We start from the raw sequence: 25,193 nt of genomic DNA on the forward strand, positions 1-25,193 counted from the left end.
TCTTCTGATAACAGCTTCAATCTGTTTTATTGTTATTGGTCTGTTCAGATATTCTATAGCTTCTTGGCTCAGTTTTGGTAATTTGTATGCATCCAGAAATTTATCCATTTCCTCCAAATTTTCTAATTTGTTGACATATAGATGTTTATAGTAGTCTCTAATGATTCCTTGTATTTCTAAGGTGTCAGTTGTAATATCACCTTTTTCATTTCTAATTTTTGTTATTTGGGTCTTCTCTCTTCTTTTCTTAGTCTTGCTAAAGGTTTGTTGATTTTATTAATCTTTTCAAAAAAGCAACTTTTTGTTTCATTGATCTTTTGTATTGTTTTTGTGTTTCTATTTCATTTAGTTCTGCTCTGATGTTAATTATTTCTTTCTGTCTACTAACTTTAGGTTTGGATTGTTCTTGTTTTTCTAGATCTTCAGGGTGAAGTGTTAGGTTATTTATTTGTCATCTTTCCATTCTTCTGAAGTAAGCATTTAATGCAATAAATTTTCCCCTTAATACTGCTTTTGCGGTATCCCACAGGTTTTGGTATGATGTATCATTATTTTCATTAGTTTCAAGAAATTTTTTGATTTCCTGTTTAATTTCTTCTTGGACCCACATGTCATTAAGTGGAATGTTGTTTAATTTCCATGAGTTTGTATAGTTTTCAGAGTTTTGTTTATTATTGATTTCTAATTTTAATCCATTGTGATCAGAAAAAATACATGGAACAATTCCTATTTTTTTGAATTTGTTAAGACTTACTTTGTGACCTAACATGTGGTCTATCCGAGAGAATGTTCCATGTGCTGACAAGAAGAATGCATATTCTGATGTTGTTGGGTGAAATGTTCTGTAGATATCTGCCAAATCCAATTGGTCTAAAGTATTGTTTATATTTTGTGTTTTTCTGTTGATTTTTTGCATAGATGATGAGAGTGGGGTGTTCAGGTCCCCTGCTATTATGGTGTTAGTGTCTATTTCTGTCTTTAGATCTAATAGTGTTTGCTTTGTAAATCTGGCTGCTCCAACATTAGGTGTGTATATATTTATGATGGTTATGTCTTCTTGATGGATAGATCCTTTTATCATTATATATTCACCATCTTTATCTCTTTTAATGGTTTTTGTCTATTTTATCTGATATAAGAATAGCTACTCCAGCTTGTTTTTCATTTCTACTTGCATGATACATTTTTTTCCATCCTTTCACTCTTAGTCTATGTGTGTCTTTACAGGTCAAGTGAGTCTCTTGGAGACAGCATATTATTGGGTCCATCTTTTTAATCCAGTCAGTCAGTCTGTGTCTTTTGAATGGGGAATTTAGTCCCTTTACATTCAGTTATTATTGAAAGGTGTTGATTTACTCCTAGCATTGTACTGATTTTTGTTCAGATGTCTTAAGTATCTTTTGTTCCTTACTTTCAGATTTTCTGTTTGTCTTCTGTATTTGTTGGTTTCTTGGGGTGATAGATAAACTACTTTTTCTCTTTTGTTAGTATTTTTGTTTTACTGGTAGGTATTATTCTTTCTTGTGGATTCATGGGAGTGATGGTTGGTTTTGTGGTATCAAATCCAGTACTTCCTTGAGAATTTCTTGTAGGGCTGGTTGTGTGGTAGTGAACTCCCACAGTTTTTGTCTGTCTGAGAAATATAGTATCTGTCCTTCATTTCAGAAGGATAGCCTTGCTGGGTGAGGTATTCTTGGCTGGCAATTTTTGTCCTTTAGTGTTTTGAATATATCATCCCATTCTTTTCCGGCTTTTAGAGTTTCTGAGGAAAAGTCTGATGTTATTCCGATTGGTGCTTCCTTCTAGGTGACTTGCCACTTCTCTCTTGCAGGTTTGAAGATTCTCTCTTTGTCTTTGAATTTTGTCAGTTTGGTTATCACATGTCTTGGAGAGGACCTTTTTGGGTTGAATGTGTTTGGTTATCTTTGGGCTTCCTGAATCTGGGGATCTGTGGCTTTCCCTATAGCTGGGAAGTTTTCTCCTATTATCTCATTGAATATGTTTTCAATGCCATTTCCTTTTTCCTCCTCTTCTGAATACCCATGATTCAAATATTTGACCACTTAAGGTTGTCAGTTGTCTCTCTTAAACTTTCTTCAATTTTTTGGATTCTTTTTTCTTTTTTCTGGTCTGCCTGTGATAATTCAAACAGCCTGTCTTTGAGGTCAGAAATTCTCTCTTCTGCTTGTTCAAGTCTGCTGGTTAAACTCTCTGTTGTGTTTTTTATTTCGCTGAATGAATCTTTCAGCTCCACAAGCTCAGCTACATTCTTTTTCAAAGCATTGGTTTCTTTGCATATTTCTTCTTTCAGATCCTGTATATTTTTTCTCATTTCATTGTGTTGTTTCACTGAGTTTTCTTGTATCTCATTTAGTTTCCTTAAAATAGTTACTCTAAATTCCTTGTCTGTCATTTCAAAGACTTCCTATTCTATAGGATCTAGCACTTGAAAGTTATTAATTTCCTTTGGTGGTGATGTACTTTCTTGATTTTTCATATTTCTTGTTTCTTTCCTTTGGTGTTTTGTCATTGTGGCTGGGGGTATCACAGTCCACTTGTTTCACCCTGATGTCTGGCTTGGATCTTGAAGGGACTGCTGCTTCTGGACAGGGGAAGCTGTTTAATGCTTATATTACAAATCCATTATGTTAGTGAAATTGGATTGAAAAGACTTAATCAAGAAGTTTCAGAAGAAAAGCTCCAGTAAATTTTCCTTTCACATTTTCTCACTTTTCAGGTGACCTTGTACAAGGACTCTGACATGGAGGACTTTGGGTTCAGTGTAGCAGATGGCATGCTGGAGAAAGGAGTATATGTCAAAAATATTCGCCCAGCTGGGCCAGGAGATCTTGGTGGCCTAAAGCCCTATGACAGGCTCTTACAGGTAAGACCTCAGGTGGAATTTGAAAGAAAGTGAGCTAAAATGTCAGTACTGATCAAGCTTTATTAAAGGAAAAGAATCTGCCAGGCTACACTCAAAATGGAGGGCAGCAACTGTCATTGGGGTGGGAGAGCTTATATAGACTGTAAGGTGCCAAGGGCTGGCTGAAGCAGTCAAGGAGGGGCATTGCAAGGGAGGAGTGTTCCACCCATGAGGAAGCAAAAGGGTTTCTATTTCACAGAAGTCATGAGTCTTCTTGTAAAGGGAAGCGGGGGAGGGGTTGGTGGCCATTTTGTGCTTGGCCTTGCCTAAAATGGTGCTGGTTACGTTCAAGATCTATCAGATTTTTAGTTACCTGCAACTAACTTATAACTGAGAACTTCCTTCAAAGCTTCCCACACATTTGAAGCCCTTTGCTCTTTTTCCTTTTGAACCTTGTCATCAAGATTATGGAATAAGTAGTAGCAAACAGCTGAATAAAGAATTTTCAGCTCTAATAAATCCTATCCTAGCCCCAAAAGTTCTCTGGTTTCTTCACAGTTTTTTGGTACTGAGCTCAAAACCATCTCTTTCAATATAATGCCAATTATACCTCAGACCCCATCCAACCACAGGGCATCTCCCACAATCATATAGTACTCCTGTAAATGTAATGTAGTTACCTGACTCCAAGCCCCTCCAGTCTAGACCTTCCTACCGCTCTCCTTCAGCATGCCCTACAAGGCCCTTGTGCTTGGGCCTGTCTTTCCCTTGCCAGTCTCTTGTCTTGCTTCTCTCTTCATTTACTCTCTAGCAAAAACTAGATGTCCTTCCGAATGGCATGTCCTGCCACCTCCTGACTCCCCATCCCTAGAGCATGTGCCTTATTCCCTACCTATGCCTCACCATGCTTCCTTAACACCCAAGCACATTTGCACTTGGAGTCTTTGCATCTGCTCTTCCCTTAGCTTGTGGTGCTCCTCTGCCAGATATGCACAGGCTCTCTCCCCCACTTCGTGTCCCTGCTTGAATGCCATGACTAGCCACTCTACCTAAAGTGGCCCTCCACCACTCTCCATTCCCTCATGCAATGGCCAGACAGTATACTAGTTATTTATTTACTCTGTTTGGCCACTAGGATATAAGTCCGTGAGGGCAGGAATTTACTCACTACTCTACTCCATGTTCCAAGAACAATGCTGTCACATACAAAGGGGCCAATAGTGGATAGGAGAATAAAACCATGTTGGCTCTGAACCTTGCAATATGCTATTCCCTTTCTCTGAAACACTCTTCCACTCTCCACTCCCTACCTGCTAACTCCTACTTAACCTTTTGGTCTCACATAGATCCGTGATTCTCAATCTTAACTGAAAGATAGAATCACTTGGAGAATTTATCCCAATGCCCAGACCAAATCCCAGACCAATTAAATCAGCAACTGGAGGAGTGAGATATGGCATCAATGTGTTTTTAAAGCTCCCCAGGAGATCCCATTGAGCAGCCAAGTTGAAAATGGCTGGCATACATGATTTCAGTGTCTTACTTGACCAATGCCCACCCATTCTCCTTTGCCTCAAGACTGGATGAGGTGCTCCTCCTATACAGAATAGAAGCTTTTTACCTTGGTAGAATTTACATTAAAACTGCCTGTTTTCGTGCATATATTCCCCAGCAGATTGTAAACTTCTTGAGAGTAGAGCTAGCACTTTATTCTCTCATTTCCCATGATACAGTGCTTGATATCTCAATATTTTACACAGTATCTGAAACCAAAAAGCTGAACCCTGCTTACTTAATGTAGTACTATTGTGGTCAGGTGTACTTTCACTTAGCAAATTCCTGATCTTCTGTACAGTTTTTAGGAAGAGCATTTTTCAGGAAAAGGAGTGGGGTGACATCAGTCGTAGAAGCATATTTAACTGCAGTTGAGTCTGTCACCAAACAGCTGACTTTCAAAGCATGTGGCTACCACTGATTGGTTGGCTTTCAGAGGTGTGTTCACTGAAGCAAGTTATCACTGATCAATTAGATAGCTTGAAAACCAATTCTGGTCATTACTTTTACCATGACAGGAGAACAATTTGTCTTGTCCTGGGAGTTTGGGGACACTTTATTTTCCATAGATACTGTAATATTTGCTGAATGAATAACTATGGACAAATTAACAACTTAACCCCTATGAGTGTCTTTCTAATTTACAAATTGGAGCTTTTCCTACCTTCGTGGAAGTTGAAGCTATAAAAGTAGACTGGATTCAGATTGTGAAGGGCCTTGCATGCTATGATAATGCTCTTGGGCTTTTTTCTGGAGGCACATTAATTTCCTAAGAAGAATAAAGACATAATTTGTAACTTAGAAAGGCAATGCAATGTTATCATGGGTGGATGGAGGTAGGGTTGGAAAGGGGATGATTACAAGCAAGACCAGGTAGGTATGGGAAAGACACCTGTTTCACACCTAATGAGTCTCTAATAACTTCAGCACATCCTGGTAGAGCAGTACAGGAGGCAGTTGGCAGTTTGGGTTTGTTGCTTAGGAGAGACATTACAGCCAGAGCTAAAGATTTAGAATACTGAAGACATGGGTTTGGATAAAGCTCCCTGGGGTGAGCAAGAGAAGAGAACCGAGGAAAGAATTCTAACAATAACAAAATTAAAGTACAGGAAGAAATAAAGGCAGGAATGTACTGAAAACAAGCAGTTAAAAAAGTAAGAGGATCAAAATAAAGTAGTATCATAGCAACCAAGGAAGGAGACTTTTGTGGATGAGTCAGTGTCAAGAGCAGCAAGGAGGATAATTCGAGCCCACTCCAGGACATGACAATTGGGGTCATTTGCCAGCAGTGCCATGTAAGTGTCAGGTTCTGGACCTCAGAAGATTGAGGAGAGAATGGGAAGTCAAGGAGTGGAAGCGGCATGTAGATGACTTTTAAAACTTGTTGGTGAAGAAGGAGACGTGGAAGATGAACGTACGCATAAGCTGAGGGAGGACAGGGCTCACGCCTAAGGAAGTTCAGCATCACAGCTGAGAGCACAGGCTTTGGGACCAGCCAGACTGCCTGGGATTGCATCCTAGCTCAACCCTTACCAACTTCTTACCTAAGGCAAAGCTCTTACCCTTTCTATGCCTTACTGTCCTCATCTGTTGATGGGGGATAATATTCAGCACGTGGAGCACCCCACGTGGGTGAGGCGATCTGCTCAGCATGGGGATGGTAGGTGTACTTGCTTCCTGCTCTCAAGGGCATTGCGATCTAGTAGCAGACAATGATAACTGAACCAAAGCCACATTATGGTGCAGTCAGAGCAAGGTACAGGGTGCTTGTTTAAGCACCTTCAAGACTCTAAACAACCTGTTACACCTGAAGTGTTCCTCTGGGTTTTGGCAATTATGGCTACAACAGTAATTCAAAATGGCTCTTCTTGACCTTGCAGGTTAATCACGTCCGAACGAGAGACTTCGACTGCTGCCTTGTCGTGCCCCTCATAGCAGAATCTGGTAACAAGCTGGACCTGGTTATTAGTAGAAACCCACTGGCTTCACAGAAGTCTATAGAACAACAGACTCTACCGGGAGGAGACTGGAGTGAACAGAATAGTGCTTTTTTCCAACAGCCTAGCCATGGCGGTAATTTGGAGACACGAGAGCCCACTAATACATTATAGCAATGCTTTTTATAAAGTAGGACAAAAGACGATATCTACATGGTGCTAAAAAAATCCCTTTAAGATTTCTGTGACATTTGAAGCACAGATAATCATGTGGCATTAACTGCAAGCACAGGGGTCTTTTAAATCTCTCTCATGGCTCATGTTCACTTCCCTTTTCAAGTTGAAGAGGTTTCTTTTTTGGTGACCACTATGGTATATGGCAGGCAATTCCCTGCCAGGCCCAATGGTAGAGAAAAGTAAGTAGGCTGCCCCTCCCCACAACATCAGAGGAAATTTTTTACAAGTTCATCTTACTATCACTTTTTAAAAAGAGAGATGTGTTCGAGAAATTCTCTATGATGATTTCCTTAGTTCACTTTGAAATCAGTTTCTTACTATGAAGTCATTAACGTTAAGACTTGACCAACAAGTCTTTTCAGAAAGCTGGCTGTGCTGGGGATCTAGTGCTTGGTAAACAGCTGGAGCTGCCGCAGTGGGAGGGGTACAGGTATAAAATTATCTTAAAATGTTTCAGCAATGATGCACGTGGGAGCCCATAATAGGTGGTGGTAAATGTTTTGCCCAAATATAGGAATGATTTTAAGTAAGATGTATGCTATTCCCTATGCAACAAGTTATCAAACAGGATATGTCTTGTGACCTGTTTTTTTTTTAAGGACACATTTTTAATAGCCGAAAATCTGATAATGAATTAGAATGTGTAGTAACACAGAATTAGTTATCTTATTTTTAAATTCAAGACTAAGAACTTAAGAGAGAATGAAGAGTATTAAAATGAGGTTCATCTTAATGATAGGCAAATAAAACTCATACTGCTTGACAGGTTTTGAAAACTGCTAATACTGAGGGGTGTACAGCACATGTACTTAAAAATGACACTGGACTGTCTTTTGTTCTGAGCCATGCCACTTACCGAAATTGTAAATACATTTTTCACAAAATGCATTGCCAATTATTACCATCCCTCAAAGCAATAAACTGTGACAGTTGCTTTTAATGTTTGTCAGCAACTGTTTTCATTTGTTCAGATATTTTGAATAGCTACACTAATAACTGTTATTTGGTGAATATTAAAAAATAGATCTGTATACTGATGGTAGAATCTCCATATTGAAATGATTATTTTCCAAACATTTTCATTTTGGTCAATAATTCCAACAACCACTTAGGCAAAGCATTCAAACACTGTGTCCTTTGTTTAAGGAAAAAGTTCACATTTCTTTTTGTGCAAAGAAATATGCTATTTCAATCACATTTCAGAACCGCCAGGGCAAGAAAGTATAAAGCAGAATCACATTGAGGAAAAAAAAAAAAAAAGATCATGAGTCACTTAAATATGTATTTTTATTTGTAACAAACAAGTATTAAACTGTAAAGTATTTTTGTACAAATTTAATACTTTAATAGCATGGTATTTATCGTCTATGTATGGTTTTGGGGGATTCAGAATTGTTGCAAATATTTGTATGGGGAAAAAGAAAAAAAAAAGCCTCTACCAAATGGAATAAACAGTGATTTTAAAAAGCCAAAAAAAAAAAATGACATGTATTTTTGATGCTTTGAATACATCTCAGTGTTCTAGCCTGAGTCCCACACAATGTTTATTTTTACATAATTTTCTAATGGGGAAAGTTTTGCCATGAACTTGAAAAGGACCAAGGAAGAGTGGGAAGAGCATGGGTTTTGAAATCAGAACCAGGTTTGAATTGCAGCTCTGGTACTCACTGGCGGTACGAAGGTTACTCACCAGGAGTCATTTTCCCCACCTGATACTGACGGTCATGTCTGTATATACCACAGGACTGTTGTGAGGACTAGGGGTGAAATATATGAAGAGGGGGTAACACACTTGTACACAGGAACATCTCCAATGGTAACATTTACTTAGAGGGCAGAGAGATAGTTTAAAGGTCATAACATCTACCCTTAGACAACATTTTATCATTTCAAGTAGTCTGAGATACATTTACATAAACTGTTAAAACATACAAACTTTAACAATGCTATCTTTAAAAAAAAAGACAAACGACACCTATATCCCAACATTTTCATTTTTGTAGGACCTGTAAATTTACATTCATTTTTATACATTTGCATTCAGTGTGCCCAGGGTTACATTCTGAAAGACAGGCTATTTTCTAGCACGTGGGAGTCACATGACCCCAAGTGATCTATTATCACAAAACCCAAGCAATTGTTCACGTTTTTATTGCACCGTATAGTTATATAGTCTGGCCTAATTTCTGCATAAGAAGGGAGCTGAAGTAAGTGAAATTAGGTGTGGACAGAACTGATGATGTGAATAAAGGCAGATGAGAAGCTGTATTTCCTGTGAAAGACTGGGATATTTCAGTTGTAAGCCAAAACCAAAATTAATGATAGAATATGGCTGTGAAAACAAATGATTTAAGTTGCACTTTTCAAATAAAGTGACCAGGCAAAAGGAAGAGTTCCTCTATGCTGTGGTCAGCCCACAAGTTTTGAGCACCCCAGTCCTTTAAAAAGGGCAGTGGCAAACTATGAACTGAAAGGGTCTGGTGCTTTGCCACTGGAGGACTGGTAAAGAGATCTGTGGACAAACACGGCCAGGTGAGCAGTGGAGACAAGGTCTGTTTTTGTTTCACTGGGTCAGTATCAGGACCTACGGATAGAGGTCCTAATCAATCAGGCAGATTTCAGCTTAACATAAGGAAGCTATTTCTAACGCTAGTGTTGTACAATGGTTCTGGCTATCCAGTCAAGACCTTTAGCATTAGCAGTGTAATTTCCACCGGTGACTGATGGGTGTCTATTAGAGTAGTAAACTGGATTAGCTGACCATTGCAATTTTAACATATTGCAATTAAACACTATTTGATTTAAACCCAAATCATGGGCTCCTAGAACTGTCCTCTTTTAATGAAATCTTATAGAATTCTGAATTGGGTGAGTTACTTGTACACCGACCAATAGCACATTCACAATATAAAAACTAGTGCTCTGGAATACTCAGTCACTATAGTATTAATTTCATTGTGTTTTAAGAAAAAAAGGCTATTTTTCAAGTTCTTCTTGACAATGTTAAACCTTACCTGAGTATCCAGCTCAGCGACGACTGAGCCACTGCTGGAAGCCCCTGGGCTCCTGCTCGCCCCCCAACCCCCTGCCATCCTCAACCAGGCCAGCAAAGGAGCCAGCCATGGGCTAGCCCCTCTCCCCTACCTCTCCCCTCCCCCTTTCCCCCACCTCCCTGCCCCAAAGCTTCACAACAACATCTTAGAATGTAAATAATAATAATAATAATAAATTTTCAAAAGCAAAAAACCAAAAAACTCTACCTGAGTCCTATGTTCTGGAATACAGCCATAGTTAAAGAAATTTTATTTCTGTGAGATTGGTAGTATGCCCCCACACGCCAATCCCCTGCCCACCAGCCTTTGTGTTCCCAGAAATGGTTTATTGCAAAGAACCATCCTTCCCCATATGACTGAGATAAGACTGACAGATGTACATCCTTGTTTACCTACAACAAAATCAGACACAGACCAGTCCACAAATTCCCATTCTTTGCTTCATAAATGATCAGTTGAACTGTTTGTATACACTGACCAACCTAGACAAAATATTAAGTTTCCTTTCCCCAGGCTCCTGAGCTGTGACCAACCCTCAACTTGAGCCAGCATGCAACTTTCTTAACAGCTCCTCCTATGAGTAGTAAAGATGAATTTAAATTAATGAACTAGGGCTGCCCAACTATCTCAACTGGTTACAGCATGGTGTTTTAACACCACAGTCAAGGGTTTGGATTCCCATACCAGCCAGTTACAAAAAAAAAAAAAAAAAAAAAAAAAATTAACAAGAGAAAAGAAAAACAAGTCTCAAATTACTAAATCAGGACTGAAAGACAGGCTTTCCTACCAACCTTTCAGAAATAAAAAGGAATATAAAGGAATACTATGATAAACTGTATGCCAACAAACTAAATGACACATGAAATGGACGAATTCCCTGAGACACAAACTATCAAAACTGACTCAAGAAGAAATAAAAAGTCTCAATAGACCTGTAACAAGTAAAGAGATTTAATTAGTAATTTTAAAATTTCCCACAAAGAAAGGCCTAGGAAGAATTAGAAGAATTAGTACCAATTCTTCACAAACTCTTCCAAAATAGAAGAGGAGGAAACACTTCTCAACTCATTCTGTGTGGTCAGCATTACACTGATACCAAAGCCAGATAAAGACATCACAAGAAAAGAAAACTACAGACTGACATCTCTTATGAATATAAATATGAAAATCCTCAACAAAAAACTAGCAAACTGAACACAGCAGCATATAAAAAGGATTATACACCATGAGCAAGTGGGATTTATCCCAGAGATGTAAGGTTGATTTAACATCCAAAAATCAGTATATAATACACCATATCAGTACACTAAAGGACAAAACTACATTTTCATTTCAATAGATATAGAAAAAGCATGTGACAAATTCAAAGTCCCTTCATGATAAGAACACACAACAAACTAGGATAAAGGGCTTCAAAGAAAAACTGCAGCTAACATCATAATTAATGGTTAAAGATTTATTGCTTTTCCCTAATATCAAAAACAAGACAAGGATGTTCACTCACACGACTTCTATTCCACAGTGTACTAGAGGTTCTAGCCAGGTTATTAAGGCAAGAAAATAAAATAAAACGTATTCAGATTGAAAAGGAAGAATTAAAGCCATCTCTATTTGCAAATTATATGACCTCTTACATGGAAAATTGTATGGAATCCACTAAAAATCTATTGAAACTAATAAACAAGTTTAGCAAGGTTGGAAGACAAGATTAATATACAAAAATTGACTATTTCTATATAGTGATGAACAAATAAAAAATAAATTAAAACAATTCCATTTACAATAGGATCAAAAGAATAAAATACAGAATAAATGTAATAACAAAGCATTGTAAATTCAATACAAGAAATACAAACTTATACTCTAAAAACTACAAAGAAATTAAAGACCTAAATAAATGGAAAGACATGCCATGTTTATGAATCATATGACTTAATACTGTTAAAATGGCAATAGTCTCCAGATCTACAGATTTTAATGCAATCCCCATCAAAATCTCAGCTGGCTTCTTTGCAGAAACTGACAAGTGGATCTTAAAATTCATATGGAAAAGCAAAAGACCCAGAATAGCCAGATCTTGATAAAGAAGAACAAATTGGAGGACGTGCTTCTTGATTTCAAAACTTACTACAAAACTACAGTAATGAAGACAGTGTGGTGCTGGCAAAAGAACAGATGTGTGGATCAATGGGATACATTTGAGAATCCATAAATAAACCCTCACATTTATAGTTAATTGATTTTTGAAAATGGTACCAAGACAATTCAATGGGAAAGGAATAATCTCTACAAGAAATGGAGCTGGAACAACTGGATACCCACATGCAAAAAAATGAATCAAAATGAATCAAAAATCTAAATGCAAGAGCTAAAACTATTAAACTCTTAGAAGAAAAAATAGGAGTAAATCTTCATGACTTTGAATAGGCCACGGTTTCTTGGATATAACACCAAAAGCATAAGCAACAACAACAAAAATAGATACTCTGGACATGATCAGAATTAAAAACTTGTGTTTCAAAGGACATCATCAAGAAAGTAAAAATAAAATCCAAAGAATAGGAGAAAAATTTTGAAAATTATGTCTCTGATAGTAGACTTGAATGTGGAATATATAAAGGACTCTTACATTTTGATAACAGAAAGTCAATCCAACTTAAAAGTGGGCAAAAGATCTGAATAGACATTTCTCCAGAGGACATACAAATGGCTAATAAGCACATGAAAAATGTTCTACATCATTAGCCATAAGGAAAATGCAAACCAAAACCACAGTGAAATACCACTTCACACACAGTGAAATACCACTCAGATGGCTATAATCAAGAAGTCAGATAACAAATGTAGGGAAGAATGTGGAGAAACTGGAACTCTCATACACTGCTGGTGAGAGTATAAATGGTACAGCTGCTTTGGAAAACAGTCTGGCAACTCCTCAAAAGGTTAGACATAGAATTACCATACACATGACCCAGCAATTCTACTCCTAGTTGTATACCCAAGAGAAATCAAAACTTGTGTCCACACAAAAACTTGTAATGGATGTTCATAGCAGTATTAGTCTTAATAGCCAAAAAGTGGAAACAACACAAATGTCCATCAACTGATGAATGAATAAATTGAATGTGCTATATCCATATAATGGGATATTTTTTGGCAATATAAAGAGATGAAGCACAGATACATTACTGATAAAACATGGATGAAATCTGAATACATTATGCTAGTCAAAGCTAGTAACAAAGGACCACATATTGTATGATTCCATTTACAGGAAATGTCCAGAATAGGCTAATTTATGTAGAGTAGGTAGACTAGTACCTAGGGCTGGAGGGGATCAGGGGATTATGGCTAAGGGATGTGGGGTTTCTTTGGGGGGTATGAAAATGTTCTAAAATTGATTGTAATGATGGTTGCACAACTCTGTGAATATACGAGAAGCCACTGAATTTGACACTTTAAATTGGTGAATTATATCTTAATAGAACTATTTAAAATAACATTGGGATAACAGGTGCATTATTCCTCTAAACTTTTTCTTTTTACAGTCAAATCACTATGAGAGAAAAAACTTTTTTCCAACGTGGAGTACATTCAAAACATTATGCACCCAACTCAGAGGGCATTTCCAGAAAAAAGTCCGAGGTGTGCTGGGCCCAGGTAGCAATGATGGAATGAGCGGCAGCCTTGGAAAATGACCACTTTGCAGAAGATCCAACATCTGGAATGTGTGTCAATACTATCAACAGGTGCAATTACAGTTTATCTTTGCCACTGCTTAACCCCATCAGCAAAGAAAACTCTCAATGATCATGGAAGTTAATAAGGAACTCTCCTAAAAAGAAAAACACTTTTTAAAGTACACAATTTAAAAATGTATATATATAAAACATCTTTTTCCTCCATTTATGTCCTGTGCTACTAGTTCTCATGAGAAGAGATACTGAAATCATTACAGTTTTCATTGATCAAATGGATTTAAAACATCTGCAAACACAAATGTCTTAAAACTCCAGTCTAAGCATCCATCGTCTTTTATCTTCATACTTTGAAGCTACAATGTCCACTTTGTATTGAATGTAAAAAAAAAAAATAGAGATTTTGAGCAATGTGAAATAAAATTAAGTTTCTTGATTATTTGCAGGTTTGAAAAGTTGCCTGGGGATTAGGTTATTTAGTCTCAAATTCTGAAGTCTGGAAGACATTTGTGGAGTTGATTCTTCTACCTGTTAGTAACAATAATAAAAACAAAGTTAATTTTGCAAAACTGTAAGTCAATCTACCCTATGCTTCTAAAAATGAAATAATACATTTTTCTCAACGCTTCAAAGACTTGAGCAACCAGAGCAGCCGGCTGTCAGCTCCTTGCAGGATCATGTCTGCTTTTGCTCACAGCATCTGGCTCTGGATCTGGCATATAGAAGTGACTATTTACTGAATGAGTACTTGCATCTAACTTCCAAAAGTGTGGAAGGGCACACTACATAATGTGAGGCCCCTGTTAGAAAATTAAGAATTTCAAGATGGTGACTACAGAGCAATAAAAAAGAGGCTTTTGTAAGCACAGAGCCCTGTACAACTCCTCAGGTTTCATGCCCATGAAGCCAGCTCTGGATGTGGTAATTTGAAACACTGCAATGCCACAATCATATTCTTCATACTCTTAAGTGATTCCCAAACATAAGTCAATAATGGGCCACTGTGGTCACAATGAAGTTTCACCACCATAGGAAAATGAGAAAAATAAACACAACTCAATTCATCTTTCACAATGCTAAATTTGTTCAATTAGGAGGGCTATGATAGTTAATTTTATGTGTCAACTTGGCTAAAAGCCAAGGTATCAAAATATTTGGCCAAATGTTACTCTAAATGTTTCTGCAAAGGCATATTTTAGATAAGATTAACATTCAAGTCAGTAGAAGTTGAGTAAAGTAGATTACCCTCCACAATGTGAGTGGGCCTTATCCAATAAGTTGAAGCCTGAATAGAAAAAAGACTGACCTCCCCCGAGGAAAAAGGAATTCTGCCAGCAGACTCAAATTGCAGCAAGAACTCTTCCCTGGGTCTCCAGTCTGCACTCCAGACCTGCAAATTTTGGATCTGCCAGCCTCCACAATTACATGAGCCAATTACTTAGAATAAATCTCTCTTGATAGAGACAGATCGATAGACAGACACAGAGACATCATAACTGTTCTGTTTCCCTGGAGAACCTTGACTAACCTAAGGACTGTCCTTAAAAAAAAAAAAACTCTGGACATCACTGCATCATAACGACACATTTTAGCAATGCTTTCTCGCATGTTTTTGTTCGTTAGTTGGTTTTGCTTTTTGTTTTGGTGGCTAGCCAGTGTGAGGATCCAAAGCCTTGACCTTAGTGTTGTAACACCATGCTCCAATCAACTGAGTTAACCAACCAGCCCTCCTTATCATATATTTTTATCTAAAGGTCAATTTCTGTTTTTTCCTCCTTTTCTTCCTGGTGCAGGGAGGATAGGCAAAATATCAGGACAACATTTTCTTTTAGGACTTTTTTCAAAACCCAAAGCTATTAATTCATGGAGAAGCACAAAAGCTTTCATCTAGGAGGGGCTCAGTCATTAGTATCTGTAGAATGTCAACACTGATTTGGCTCTTCTACAACAATGGAAGTGTGAAAAAAGGGTATGTGGGCAGTCCTTCTTGCTGAATTCGACCTTCAGAAATGACAAATCTCAATGTACCTGAAAGTCTAGAATGATGGGAACACAGAAGTCCGTATCTACCAGTCCTGAAGCTTGGAATCCTTAGTTTCCTTATTTCTAGGGATTCCTGTAGATGTCACTTACATTTGGCAAACCTTGTGGGAAAACTTATCCTCTTCAGTTAGAGAACTTTGAGCTGCTGCCATTCTGCAGTGACATCAGCCAGCACTGGACAGCCCCACTGTCACTCTTTATGTTCACACACCTGCAATATTGGCCATGGCCAGAGCTTAAAGCTTTGGCAAGCTCAGAACTGATGATGAATAATGCTGTCATTTTCTCTTTGTACCTTCACATAAACCATAACCCCCCATCCCATGTTGGTGCTAAGAAAGATAATGCAAGAAACTTTTACAAAAAGGCTCTTTCTTTGGAATTGCCTCTATTTTCTGCACAGGTCAAAAGCCTTATTCCAAGGCCTTTTCAAGTGAGAATAAGTTTACTTTCAGAAAAAAAGATGTTTTGGACCAGCTTGTGGCTCACTTGGGAGAGTGTGGTGCTGAGAACACCAAGGCCACAGGTTCGAATCCCTGTATAGGGATGGCCAGTCAGCTCACCGGGTGAACATGGTGCTGACAACACCAAGTCAAGGGTTAAGATCCCCTTACCAGTCATAAAAAAAAAAAAAAGAAAAGAAAAAAGATGTTTTACTGAGATAGAAATTCCATATCGAAGCATTGATCTGGGGTGCAGAATGAAGCTTGGAATCATCAGGGATTCTACCACTGCCAAGGGGTAAAGAAGGAGAAAGTTTTTCACTGTGTTCACTTTAATCATCTTTCCCGTAAAACCTGTTCCTCGGCCTTTTCCCCAGTCTTGGTTAATAGCACCTGTCTACACATATGCCCAGGTCAGAAACCTAGGAGCCATGCTTAGCCCCAACCCCACCTGTATATAACTGAGCACTAAGTCCCATCATCTCTACCCTTTAGCATCCCTTCTCCATTCCCATTGCTATTCCCTAATTTTAGAGCCCAATCATTTAACCCAGAATATTGAAATAATATTTTTGCTGAGAACTCATCTTTTAGTCTCTTCCTAACCATCATCCACCAAACTACAAAGTCACCTTCACAAATTTCAATTCACGGAGCACTTAAAATGCTCCTACTGTTCCCTGTTACAATCAGAAGAATGTACAATCTCTTCACCAGACCCTTTGTCCTTCCTGACTCTTCCTGTATCCTCAGCCGAACCCCTCATTTGCACACTGTGCTCTAGCCACACTGTTCTATACTTACGGTTGCCAAATATGCCAATACATTACACACTGTGCCCTTTGTCAGGCAAACTCTCAAAGAACATTTTAATCTCTATCTGGGGACAGAGAACATAAGGATTCCCTGTTTAGAACTCAGCTTGGTATGGGCAGGTTACATTAGCACTTTATCCTCTGGGATCCCACCGTGGCCCCTTCTTATCTTTATTCCAGCCTTGGAAGCCTAAAGATTCAACCTAATAAGTCTGCTGTTGGCAGATAAAGCAACTCCTAAGCTTCTGTTGGAACTACATTTGGAAATAATTTATAGCCCCACCTTTTCTTTAAAAAGACAAAATGGTATTACCCAAATTGGACCATCCACTCATAAAACCAGAAAACAAATGACTTTGGATTATTTCTAAAAATCCAAAGAGGTCTCAATAGTAATTTGCTTCTCTTATAAACATTCAAAAGAATCTTTTACTACCTCTGAAAATGATTCCAAAAGGAATTCTCAAAGTAAAGTGGTGGGGGGTACACTACAAGAATAAGTATGACTTTGAGTATGACCTGAAAGAACAATATTCTCAAGGTGTAATTTTTTTTTAAGTTTCATTGTCATATATTCACAACATATTTTAGTCATTAAGTATTTTTGAAGTATATATCACATGATTAGCAATTGTACCAAACATTCTAGCAGATCAAAAATGATACAAGCACTGTCTTCAAGAAGCTTTCTTTACAGATCAAACAAGATGGTTACTGTAACTGCAGTACAGAGGGGAGATGTGTTGCCCTCCTACAGGAGTTCAAAGAAAGGGAGGACTTGATGAACAAAATGGAAACTGAGTGGATTCTAATAGGAAGAAAGAGAGGATGAGAGAAGCTAACTGAGCCAAGAAACTTTATATTCCCTCCATTATATATACCTAAAAATGTATTGTACCCATTCCCTTCTGGTTGCAATGGAAAAGGCGCCCTATGACCCAATCCTATCTAAGGGCTCTACTTACACTCATGATTTTTCCAATCTCACCCACTTCAGGACTACATTCCTGCAACTATCCTCCCTCTCTGAATCACGAATTTCTCATTCTCCATTTAACCATTCCAGCAACACACTAAGATGCCTTAATGTGCCAATCCAAAGTAAATAACTCAATAAATCCTTCCTTGACGATAAGTCCTCCATCCAGATACAACCCTATCTCTTTGCTTCTTTTCATAGCAACTCTCCTCATAAACAGCTTCTACTGCTCCTCTATTCTCTCACCAGCCCACTCTGATCAGACTTTTGTCCCTCCGCACCACTCTGGTTTTCCTTCTATCTCACTGACACTACTTTTTAGTCTCCTTGGCTAGTTTCTTTAAAGAGGAATTAATTCTGATTCTCCTCAAACTACTCCAAAAAACTGAAACAGAGGCCATTTTCCCAAACTCATTCTATGAGGCCAGCATCACCCTAATACCAAAACCAGACAAAGAGACAACAAAAAAAGAAAAATACAGGCCAGTATCTCTGATGAACATAGACAGGAAACCCCTCAACAATTAACAGAATACAGAAACACATCAAAAAAATTATACACTGTGATCAAGCAGGATTCATCCCCGGGATGCAAAGATGGTTCAACATACACAAGTCAATAAATGTGATACACCACATCAACAAAATCAAGGACAAAATCCATATGATTACCTCAACAGACACAGAAAAAGCATTTGACAAAATTCAACATCCTTCATGATAAAGACTCTCAGGAAATTAGGTATAGAAGGAAAGTATCTCAACATAATAAAAGCTTTTCCCTTAAGAACAGGAACAAGACAAGGATGCCCACTCTTACCACTCCTATTTAATATAGTATTGGAAGCACTAGCTGGAATAATCAGGCAAGAGAAAGAAACAAAGGAAATCCAGATTGGAAAAGACAAAGTCAAAGTGTCCCTGTGTACAGATGACATGATCCTACACATAGAAAAATCTAAAGACTCTACAAAAAAAAAAAAAAAAAAACTCTTAGAGCTGATAAGCAGGATACAAAATCAACACATAAATATCAGTAGCATTTTAATACTCTAAGAAAGTACTAGCAGAAAAAGAAATAAAGAAAGCAAGCCGATTTACAATAGTCGCCAAAAAAAATAAAATATCTAGGAATAAATTTAACCAATGAGGTGAAAGATCTCTACAACAAGAACTACAAATGACTGCTAAAAGAAATTAAAGAGGACACAAAAAGATGGAAAGACATTCCATGCTCTTGGATTGAAAGAATTAACATTGTGAAAATGTCTATTCTACCCAAAGCAATCTATAGATTCAATGCAATCCCCATCAAAATACCAATGACATAATACATGAAATAGAAAAAACAATCCTAACATTCATATGGAACAAAAGGCCATGAATAGCCAAAGCAATCTGGAGCAAAAATAAATAAATAAATAAAGCCAGAGGCATAACACTACTTGACTTCAAATTATACTACAAAGCTATAGTAACCAAAACAGCACGGTACTAGCATAAAAAGACACTCAGAACAATGGAACAGAATAGAGAACACAGAAATCAACCCACACACTTATAGTCAACTGATCTTCAACAAAGGCACTAAGAACATACACTGGGGAAGAGACTGTCTCTTCAATAAATGGTGCTGGGAAAATTGGACATCCATATTTAGAAGAATCAAACTAGACCCATAACTCTCACCATATACCAAAACCAACTCAAAATAGATTAAAGACATAAATATAAGACCTGAACTATAAAAGTCCTAAAAGAAAACATAGGGGAAACACTTGAGGAAGTAGGACTGAGCAAAGATTTTATGAATAAAATCCTAAAAGCACAGGCAACAAAATGAAAAAATAATCAAATGGGATTATATCAAACAAAAAAGCTTCTGCACATCAAAGGAAACAGTCAATAGAATGAAAAGACATCCTACAGAATAGGAGAAAATATTTGCAAACTATGCATCCGACAAGGGATTAATATCCAGAATATACAAGGAACTCAAACAACTTAACAGTAAAAAAACATGTAATCCAATTAAAAAATGGGCAAAGGAGCTGAATAGGCATTTCACAAAGTAATATATACAAATGGCCAACAGACACATGAAAAAACGCTCAACATCACTAAGCATCAGGCAAATGCAAATCAAAACCACACTGAGATATCATCTCACTCCAGTTAGACTGGCCATTATTAAAAAGAGAGAACAAAAAATGCTGGCAAGTGTGTATAGAAAGGGGAACCCTCCTACACTGTTGGTGGGACTGTAGTCATTATGCAGCCATTATAGAAAACAGTATGGAGTTTCCTCAAACAACTACAGATAGAACCACCATATGATCCAGCAATCCCAGTACTGGGTATATATCTTAAGGAGTGGAAATCATCATGTTGAAGGGACACATGTACTTCCATGTTCATCGCAGCTCTCTTTACAATAGCCAGGATTTGGAACCAATCTAAATGTCTATCAATGGACAACTGGATAAGGAAAATGTGGTATATGTACACAATGGAATACTACTTAGCCATAAAAAAGAATGAAATTCTGCTATTCACAGCAACATGGATGAGCTTGGAGAAAATTATATTAAGTGAAACAGCAAGGCACAGAAAGAAAAAATATCACCTGTCCTCACTCATAAGTGGGAGCTAAAAAAAATAAACAAATAAAAAAAGAAAGATACAACAATCACAATAATTTGCTGAACTTTCAAAAGGAAGAACTGAGGTTAGCAGAGGTCAGAAAGGGGGAGAGGATGGAGGGTTAGTGAGTAATTGGTAAAGAGGCACTAAAAATGATTACTTAGTATAATGATGAATATACTAATTATCCTGATTTTACCATCACATATTGCACACAGGTATTGATATTCAATGCTGTACCCTACAGATATGTACAATTAATTATGTTTCGATAACAGATAAATAAATAAGTTACTTTGTCCACAGTGGATAAAGAGGTGACCTAATAAATAAATAAATACTCTAGAATTTATGTCATAGGCACTAGGGAGCCACAGAAGACTTTTGAACAAAGGAGTGAGCTGAGCACTCAAAGAGTAATCTGATAACAATGTGTAGGGTATATTAGGTAAAGGAGAACAAGAGAGAGGAGGTAGTCAGGTCATCAGTCATTCAAGAGGATGAGACAAGGACCTACAATAGGGCAGACTAGATGTAATGGAAGAAACCCCTGAAAGAAGCACTTTGCAATAAAGCTAGCAACTACCTGGAGGTAGAGTGGAAAGCAAGGTGGGTCTAAGGTGATTCCGAGACTTTTAGCTGTGGGTAACTAGGAGAATGGTGATCCAAATGGGGAAATCAGAAGAGAGAGTAAGATGTTGGGCTATGGCTCCAGAAAGTGAACGTCACGGAACGACACGGTTTAGGAGCTGGTTCATGAACTCCTCTTCAGTGTTAGGACACTCAGCGAATCATCAAGTGACTTTCATCACTGTCTGTCTCCATCACGGGCAACTGGTATGGAAGTGAGAACTGTTTCTTACTTATTTTTGAATTCCCAGTGCCTAGAATGTAGTCAACAGTTGAATGACTGACCGGAGCAAAGGGGATGAATGAAACTGTGAGAATGGAATCAGTTCTCAAAGGAAAAGAGAACTGAGCCTTGGGGACATGTCTACAGTTAATGGATGGGAAATAGAAGAGTGGAGAAATGAAATAAACCAAAGGAAGGAAACACTGAAACATCAGCAGCAGTTAAAACTATTAAATGTTAGGTGAAAAGTCAAGAAGAACAAGACCTAAGAAAAGGCCCCAGAAATAGACCAGAAGATGACTAGAAAAAACTGTTTCAATGGAGTTGTGGGAATAAAAGTGAGATTATGGCTTGCAAAGTGGAGAGCGGAGAGGGCAGAGGGGGTCTGACAAGGAAGATCTTCAGAAAGAAGCTGTAGGGTGACAAAGAGTTTTCTTTAATATATCACCTCCCATCAATCAACTGAGGTCACCTAGAGCCAGTCCCAAGCAGAGTGAGAGAGCACACTAGGATCAACTGGGCACAGGAGAAACTGGACAGAGACGAGAAATCAGTCCAACACTAATAACAGCACACAGTCGTTTACAAGCACACTGACGTTAGAAATATTTAAATAGAACTTGAGCACGTGTGAACGTCACTCCTACCATAAGAATTTTGCTTGGACTTTCGTCACCACTCACACCACAGGTTCTCTTGGACCCTCGCAATTTTGATAAGTCCTCATCTGTATCCACTTCATCAGATGAAGATAATTGCCATTTTCCATCATCAGCCGAAGAAGCCTCGCTCCTGGTGACATTGTTTGTCACCATGCCTGCCATGACTGTAGGCAGTGGTGATGCTGCTGGCTGGATGTTGGCTCCCACACCATCTCCTGAGCACTTTGATGGGGATGGGAAATCCGCTGGAGAAACACAGCTAGCAGCCAGCTCATTTTGCAAGAAACGTTTTAAACGTGTTCTTCTGGGAACACTGTCCTTTAAGATTGCGCTCCGGAGCTGAGACTCTTCTGCAATGACATATACTCGGCAGCGGCCCCTGGTCGCTGCGGTGTAGACGTGCTGCCAGTGCTGGCGGCCTGCCTTCCCCACTACGTAGACGACAGTTTGCTCCTCGGACCCCTACGAGGCAATAACATGGTGTGAACGCTTAAGATGCAGAATGGGGTCAGACAGTTTACAAAGGAGGCAAAGAGACAAGCCCTCACAGTGCCCTCAAGCACCTGCCACCTGGCCAGAGTATTCACATAAATCCATCATCTGGGTTCTGTTTTATTCATTACCTAAGAACTCACGCTTGCTACCTATGCTGCTAAGCTCAGGTCTCACAGGTCTACAACTGGCTTGTAGCAATGCAGCAATAAACTTCAAAGACTGCACACATGCTAACTCTTCCCTAATAAAAGACTTTAAAATGATAATATGGGCTTTTGTATAAATGTGTTATCCTACTGTTGAATGGTCACAACTATGTAACAATAAAATTACTCTGATCCAAAAAAAGTACATTAAAAAAAATAAATAAATATGTAACACAAAACAAAATAAATCACAAAAAAGGAAGGAAATTCTACCAAAATTTTAATTAATCTGTCTCCAAAGGGAGGGCCTATGGATGATTTTTTCCTTCTTCTCTTCTGTATTTTCCCATTGTTGAACAATTTATTGCTTTTATCAAGATAAACAAAATAAAAGAGAACAATGAACCTTCGTTTTTTAAGTTTAACAAACCAAGAATCGTATAGACAAGAAAAATACCCAATGTCACCATGTAACTGTAAGAAAAAACTTCAAGTTGGGGATATTTTTAGTCCCTATACTTTTAGATCAGTACACCCAGTGCCAACAAAGATGCAGAGGTTTGAACTGTTAACTCCCCCATGGCTCCCAAGTTCCACCTGCCAAATGAGGAACTGTGGGAAACAACTGACAAGATGGCCTTGTAAAAAGTACAGACCCACTGTTAAAAACACTTGTGCAGCAAGCTCTTCTATCTCCCTAGACAGAGGTTGAACCAACTCCTCAGATTGTAAAAGTTTGATAAATGCTTCTTTCCAATGCTGCTGGGTCTCAGAAATGAACTTAAATGACAATTATACAAATGCTAAATATATTTTACAGATATACGGTGCCACTTCTTCCCCTGGACTTTACATTGTGTATTACTAAACATGTAAGTGTCTGCTTAAACTTAGCTACCCTAGTTCTTAATCACCAATAAGAAACACTGAGAAAATACTACCTCTACTAATAGAAAAGTAATAGCCTCATAATCAGTCTCCTTGCACCTACACTTGCTCCAATCTATCATCTTCATGGCAGCCACAGTGATATTTGTAAAATGCAAATCCAGTCACATCAGACTCTGCTTAAAACCCTCTAAGAACTCCAATGCTTTCAAAATAAAGTCTTAATCCCTTACTGTGGCTTGTGAGGCCCTTCAAGAGCCAGCCTTGCCCTGTTTCACTTCTGTCTTCTATCCCATTTCTTTTCCATGAACCACACTCCAGCCAGCACTTCTTTGCAGTCCTGTCAGTGTTCCTCAATCTGCAGCCTCTACCTGGCCCATCTCTGGATTAGCTGCCCCATCTGTTACCTTCCTGTACCCTGTAATTCCTCTATCACCAGATCATAAGCTCCATGAAGGCCAGCTATATCTATCTTGCTCACTGTTCTTTCTCCAGTGCCTCACTGTATGAATGATAACAGAAATTAAAATGTCATGCTGCACTGGCCAAAAGTCTGCTGACCCCAGCATTCTGACCCCACAGTGGTACCTAAGTCTACCTCAGAAAGCGGGACATGGACACCCTAACTTCATCTCAATAACCTGCTATAAATCATTTGTCCATTTCTTTAAATCTCCCTTGAATTATTAGAATTGTCAAACTTCTTAAGAAAGCAAATTTTATATATTCACTTGTAATTATGTATGTTTCTATTCTCTAAATTTGTTCTACACTTCAACAATGTGTATGAACAGACACAAAGTTATAATGGCTCCCCATTTCACTCAGAGTAAAAGCCAAAGTCCTTACAATGTCCTAAAATAGCACTATACAAAAGAAATACAAAACAAGTCATACATGTAATTTGAAATTTTCTAGCAGTCACATTAAAAAAGAAACATGTAAAATTAAATAAAATTAAATTTTATTTAAGCCAACATATCCAAAATATTATCATTCCAACATATGATCAAAGGGAAACCCTTCTACACTGTTGGTGGGACTGTAAATTGGTGCAGCCATTATGGAAAACAGTATGGAGGTTCCTCATATAACTACAGATAGAATTGCCATGTTACAATCCAGCAATTTCACTGCTGGGCATATACCTAAAGGAAAGGAAATTATGTTGAAGGGATCTGCACTCCCATGTTTATCACAGCTCTATTTACAATAGCCAAGAGTTGGAACCAACCAAATGTCCATTGTTGGATGACTGGAAAGGAAAATGTGCTATATCTACACAATGGATACTACTCTGCTATAAAAAAGAATGACATACTGCCATTCACAGCAACATGGACAAATTTAGAGAAAACTGTTAAGTGAAATAAGCCAGGCACAGAAAGAGAAATACCACATGTCCTCACTCATAAGTGGGAGCTAATAAATAAATAAATAAATAGATAAATAAATAAATAAAAGAAATATACAACAACCACAATAATTTATTGAACTTTCAAAAGGAGAGAACAGAACGGAGGGGGAGGGGGAGGGGGGTAAAGGAGGAATTGGTGAAGGGCCACAAAAAATATTTACATTGTATAATGTTGAATATACTAATTATCCTGATTTGAGCACTGCAGATTGCACACAGGTATTGATACTTAACTCTGTACCCCACAGATATGTACAATCAACTATGTTACAATTTAAAAATATACATATATATAATCAATATAAGAAAATGATTAAGATAGTCTACTTTTTTTTTCAAACTAAGTTGTTGAAGTATGTATTTTATACACCTAGGACAGTTTAATGTGGACGGTAAATTTTCATTATAAATACTTAACCAATATTTACAGTTCAGAAAATTTAAATTTGAAAAAGAAGACTCACATA

General features: G+C 37.9%; 2 protein-coding genes across 6 annotated transcripts in view; one reads left to right on the forward strand and one right to left on the reverse strand.

Moving 5' to 3' along the window:
• GRIP1 (glutamate receptor interacting protein 1) overlaps positions 1-6,633 on the forward strand; it is a 396,854-nt gene extending 390,221 nt beyond the window's left edge. For all 5 annotated transcript variants that reach the window (XM_063074588.1, XM_063074591.1, XM_063074593.1 and 2 more), the window contains 2 exons: positions 2,738-2,884; positions 6,298-6,633. In XM_063074588.1, coding sequence (XP_062930658.1) covers positions 2,738-2,884; positions 6,298-6,528 — 378 coding nt within the window. In that variant the 3' untranslated portion in view covers positions 6,529-6,633. The remainder of the gene's footprint in view (positions 1-2,737; positions 2,885-6,297) is intronic.
• A 7,078-nt stretch (positions 6,634-13,711) lies between these two features.
• HELB (DNA helicase B) overlaps positions 13,712-25,193 on the reverse strand; it is a 35,122-nt gene continuing 23,640 nt past the window's right edge. Inside the window, exons 12-13 of the mRNA XM_063075766.1 lie at positions 21,766-22,242; positions 13,712-13,870 (exon numbers count right to left, since the gene is read on the reverse strand). Coding sequence (XP_062931836.1) covers positions 13,766-13,870; positions 21,766-22,242 — 582 coding nt within the window. The 3' untranslated portion in view covers positions 13,712-13,765. The remainder of the gene's footprint in view (positions 13,871-21,765; positions 22,243-25,193) is intronic.

Source organism: Cynocephalus volans, chromosome 12 (assembly GCF_027409185.1).
Source record: "Cynocephalus volans isolate mCynVol1 chromosome 12, mCynVol1.pri, whole genome shotgun sequence".
NCBI classification, from domain to species: Eukaryota; Metazoa; Chordata; class Mammalia; order Dermoptera; family Cynocephalidae; genus Cynocephalus; species Cynocephalus volans.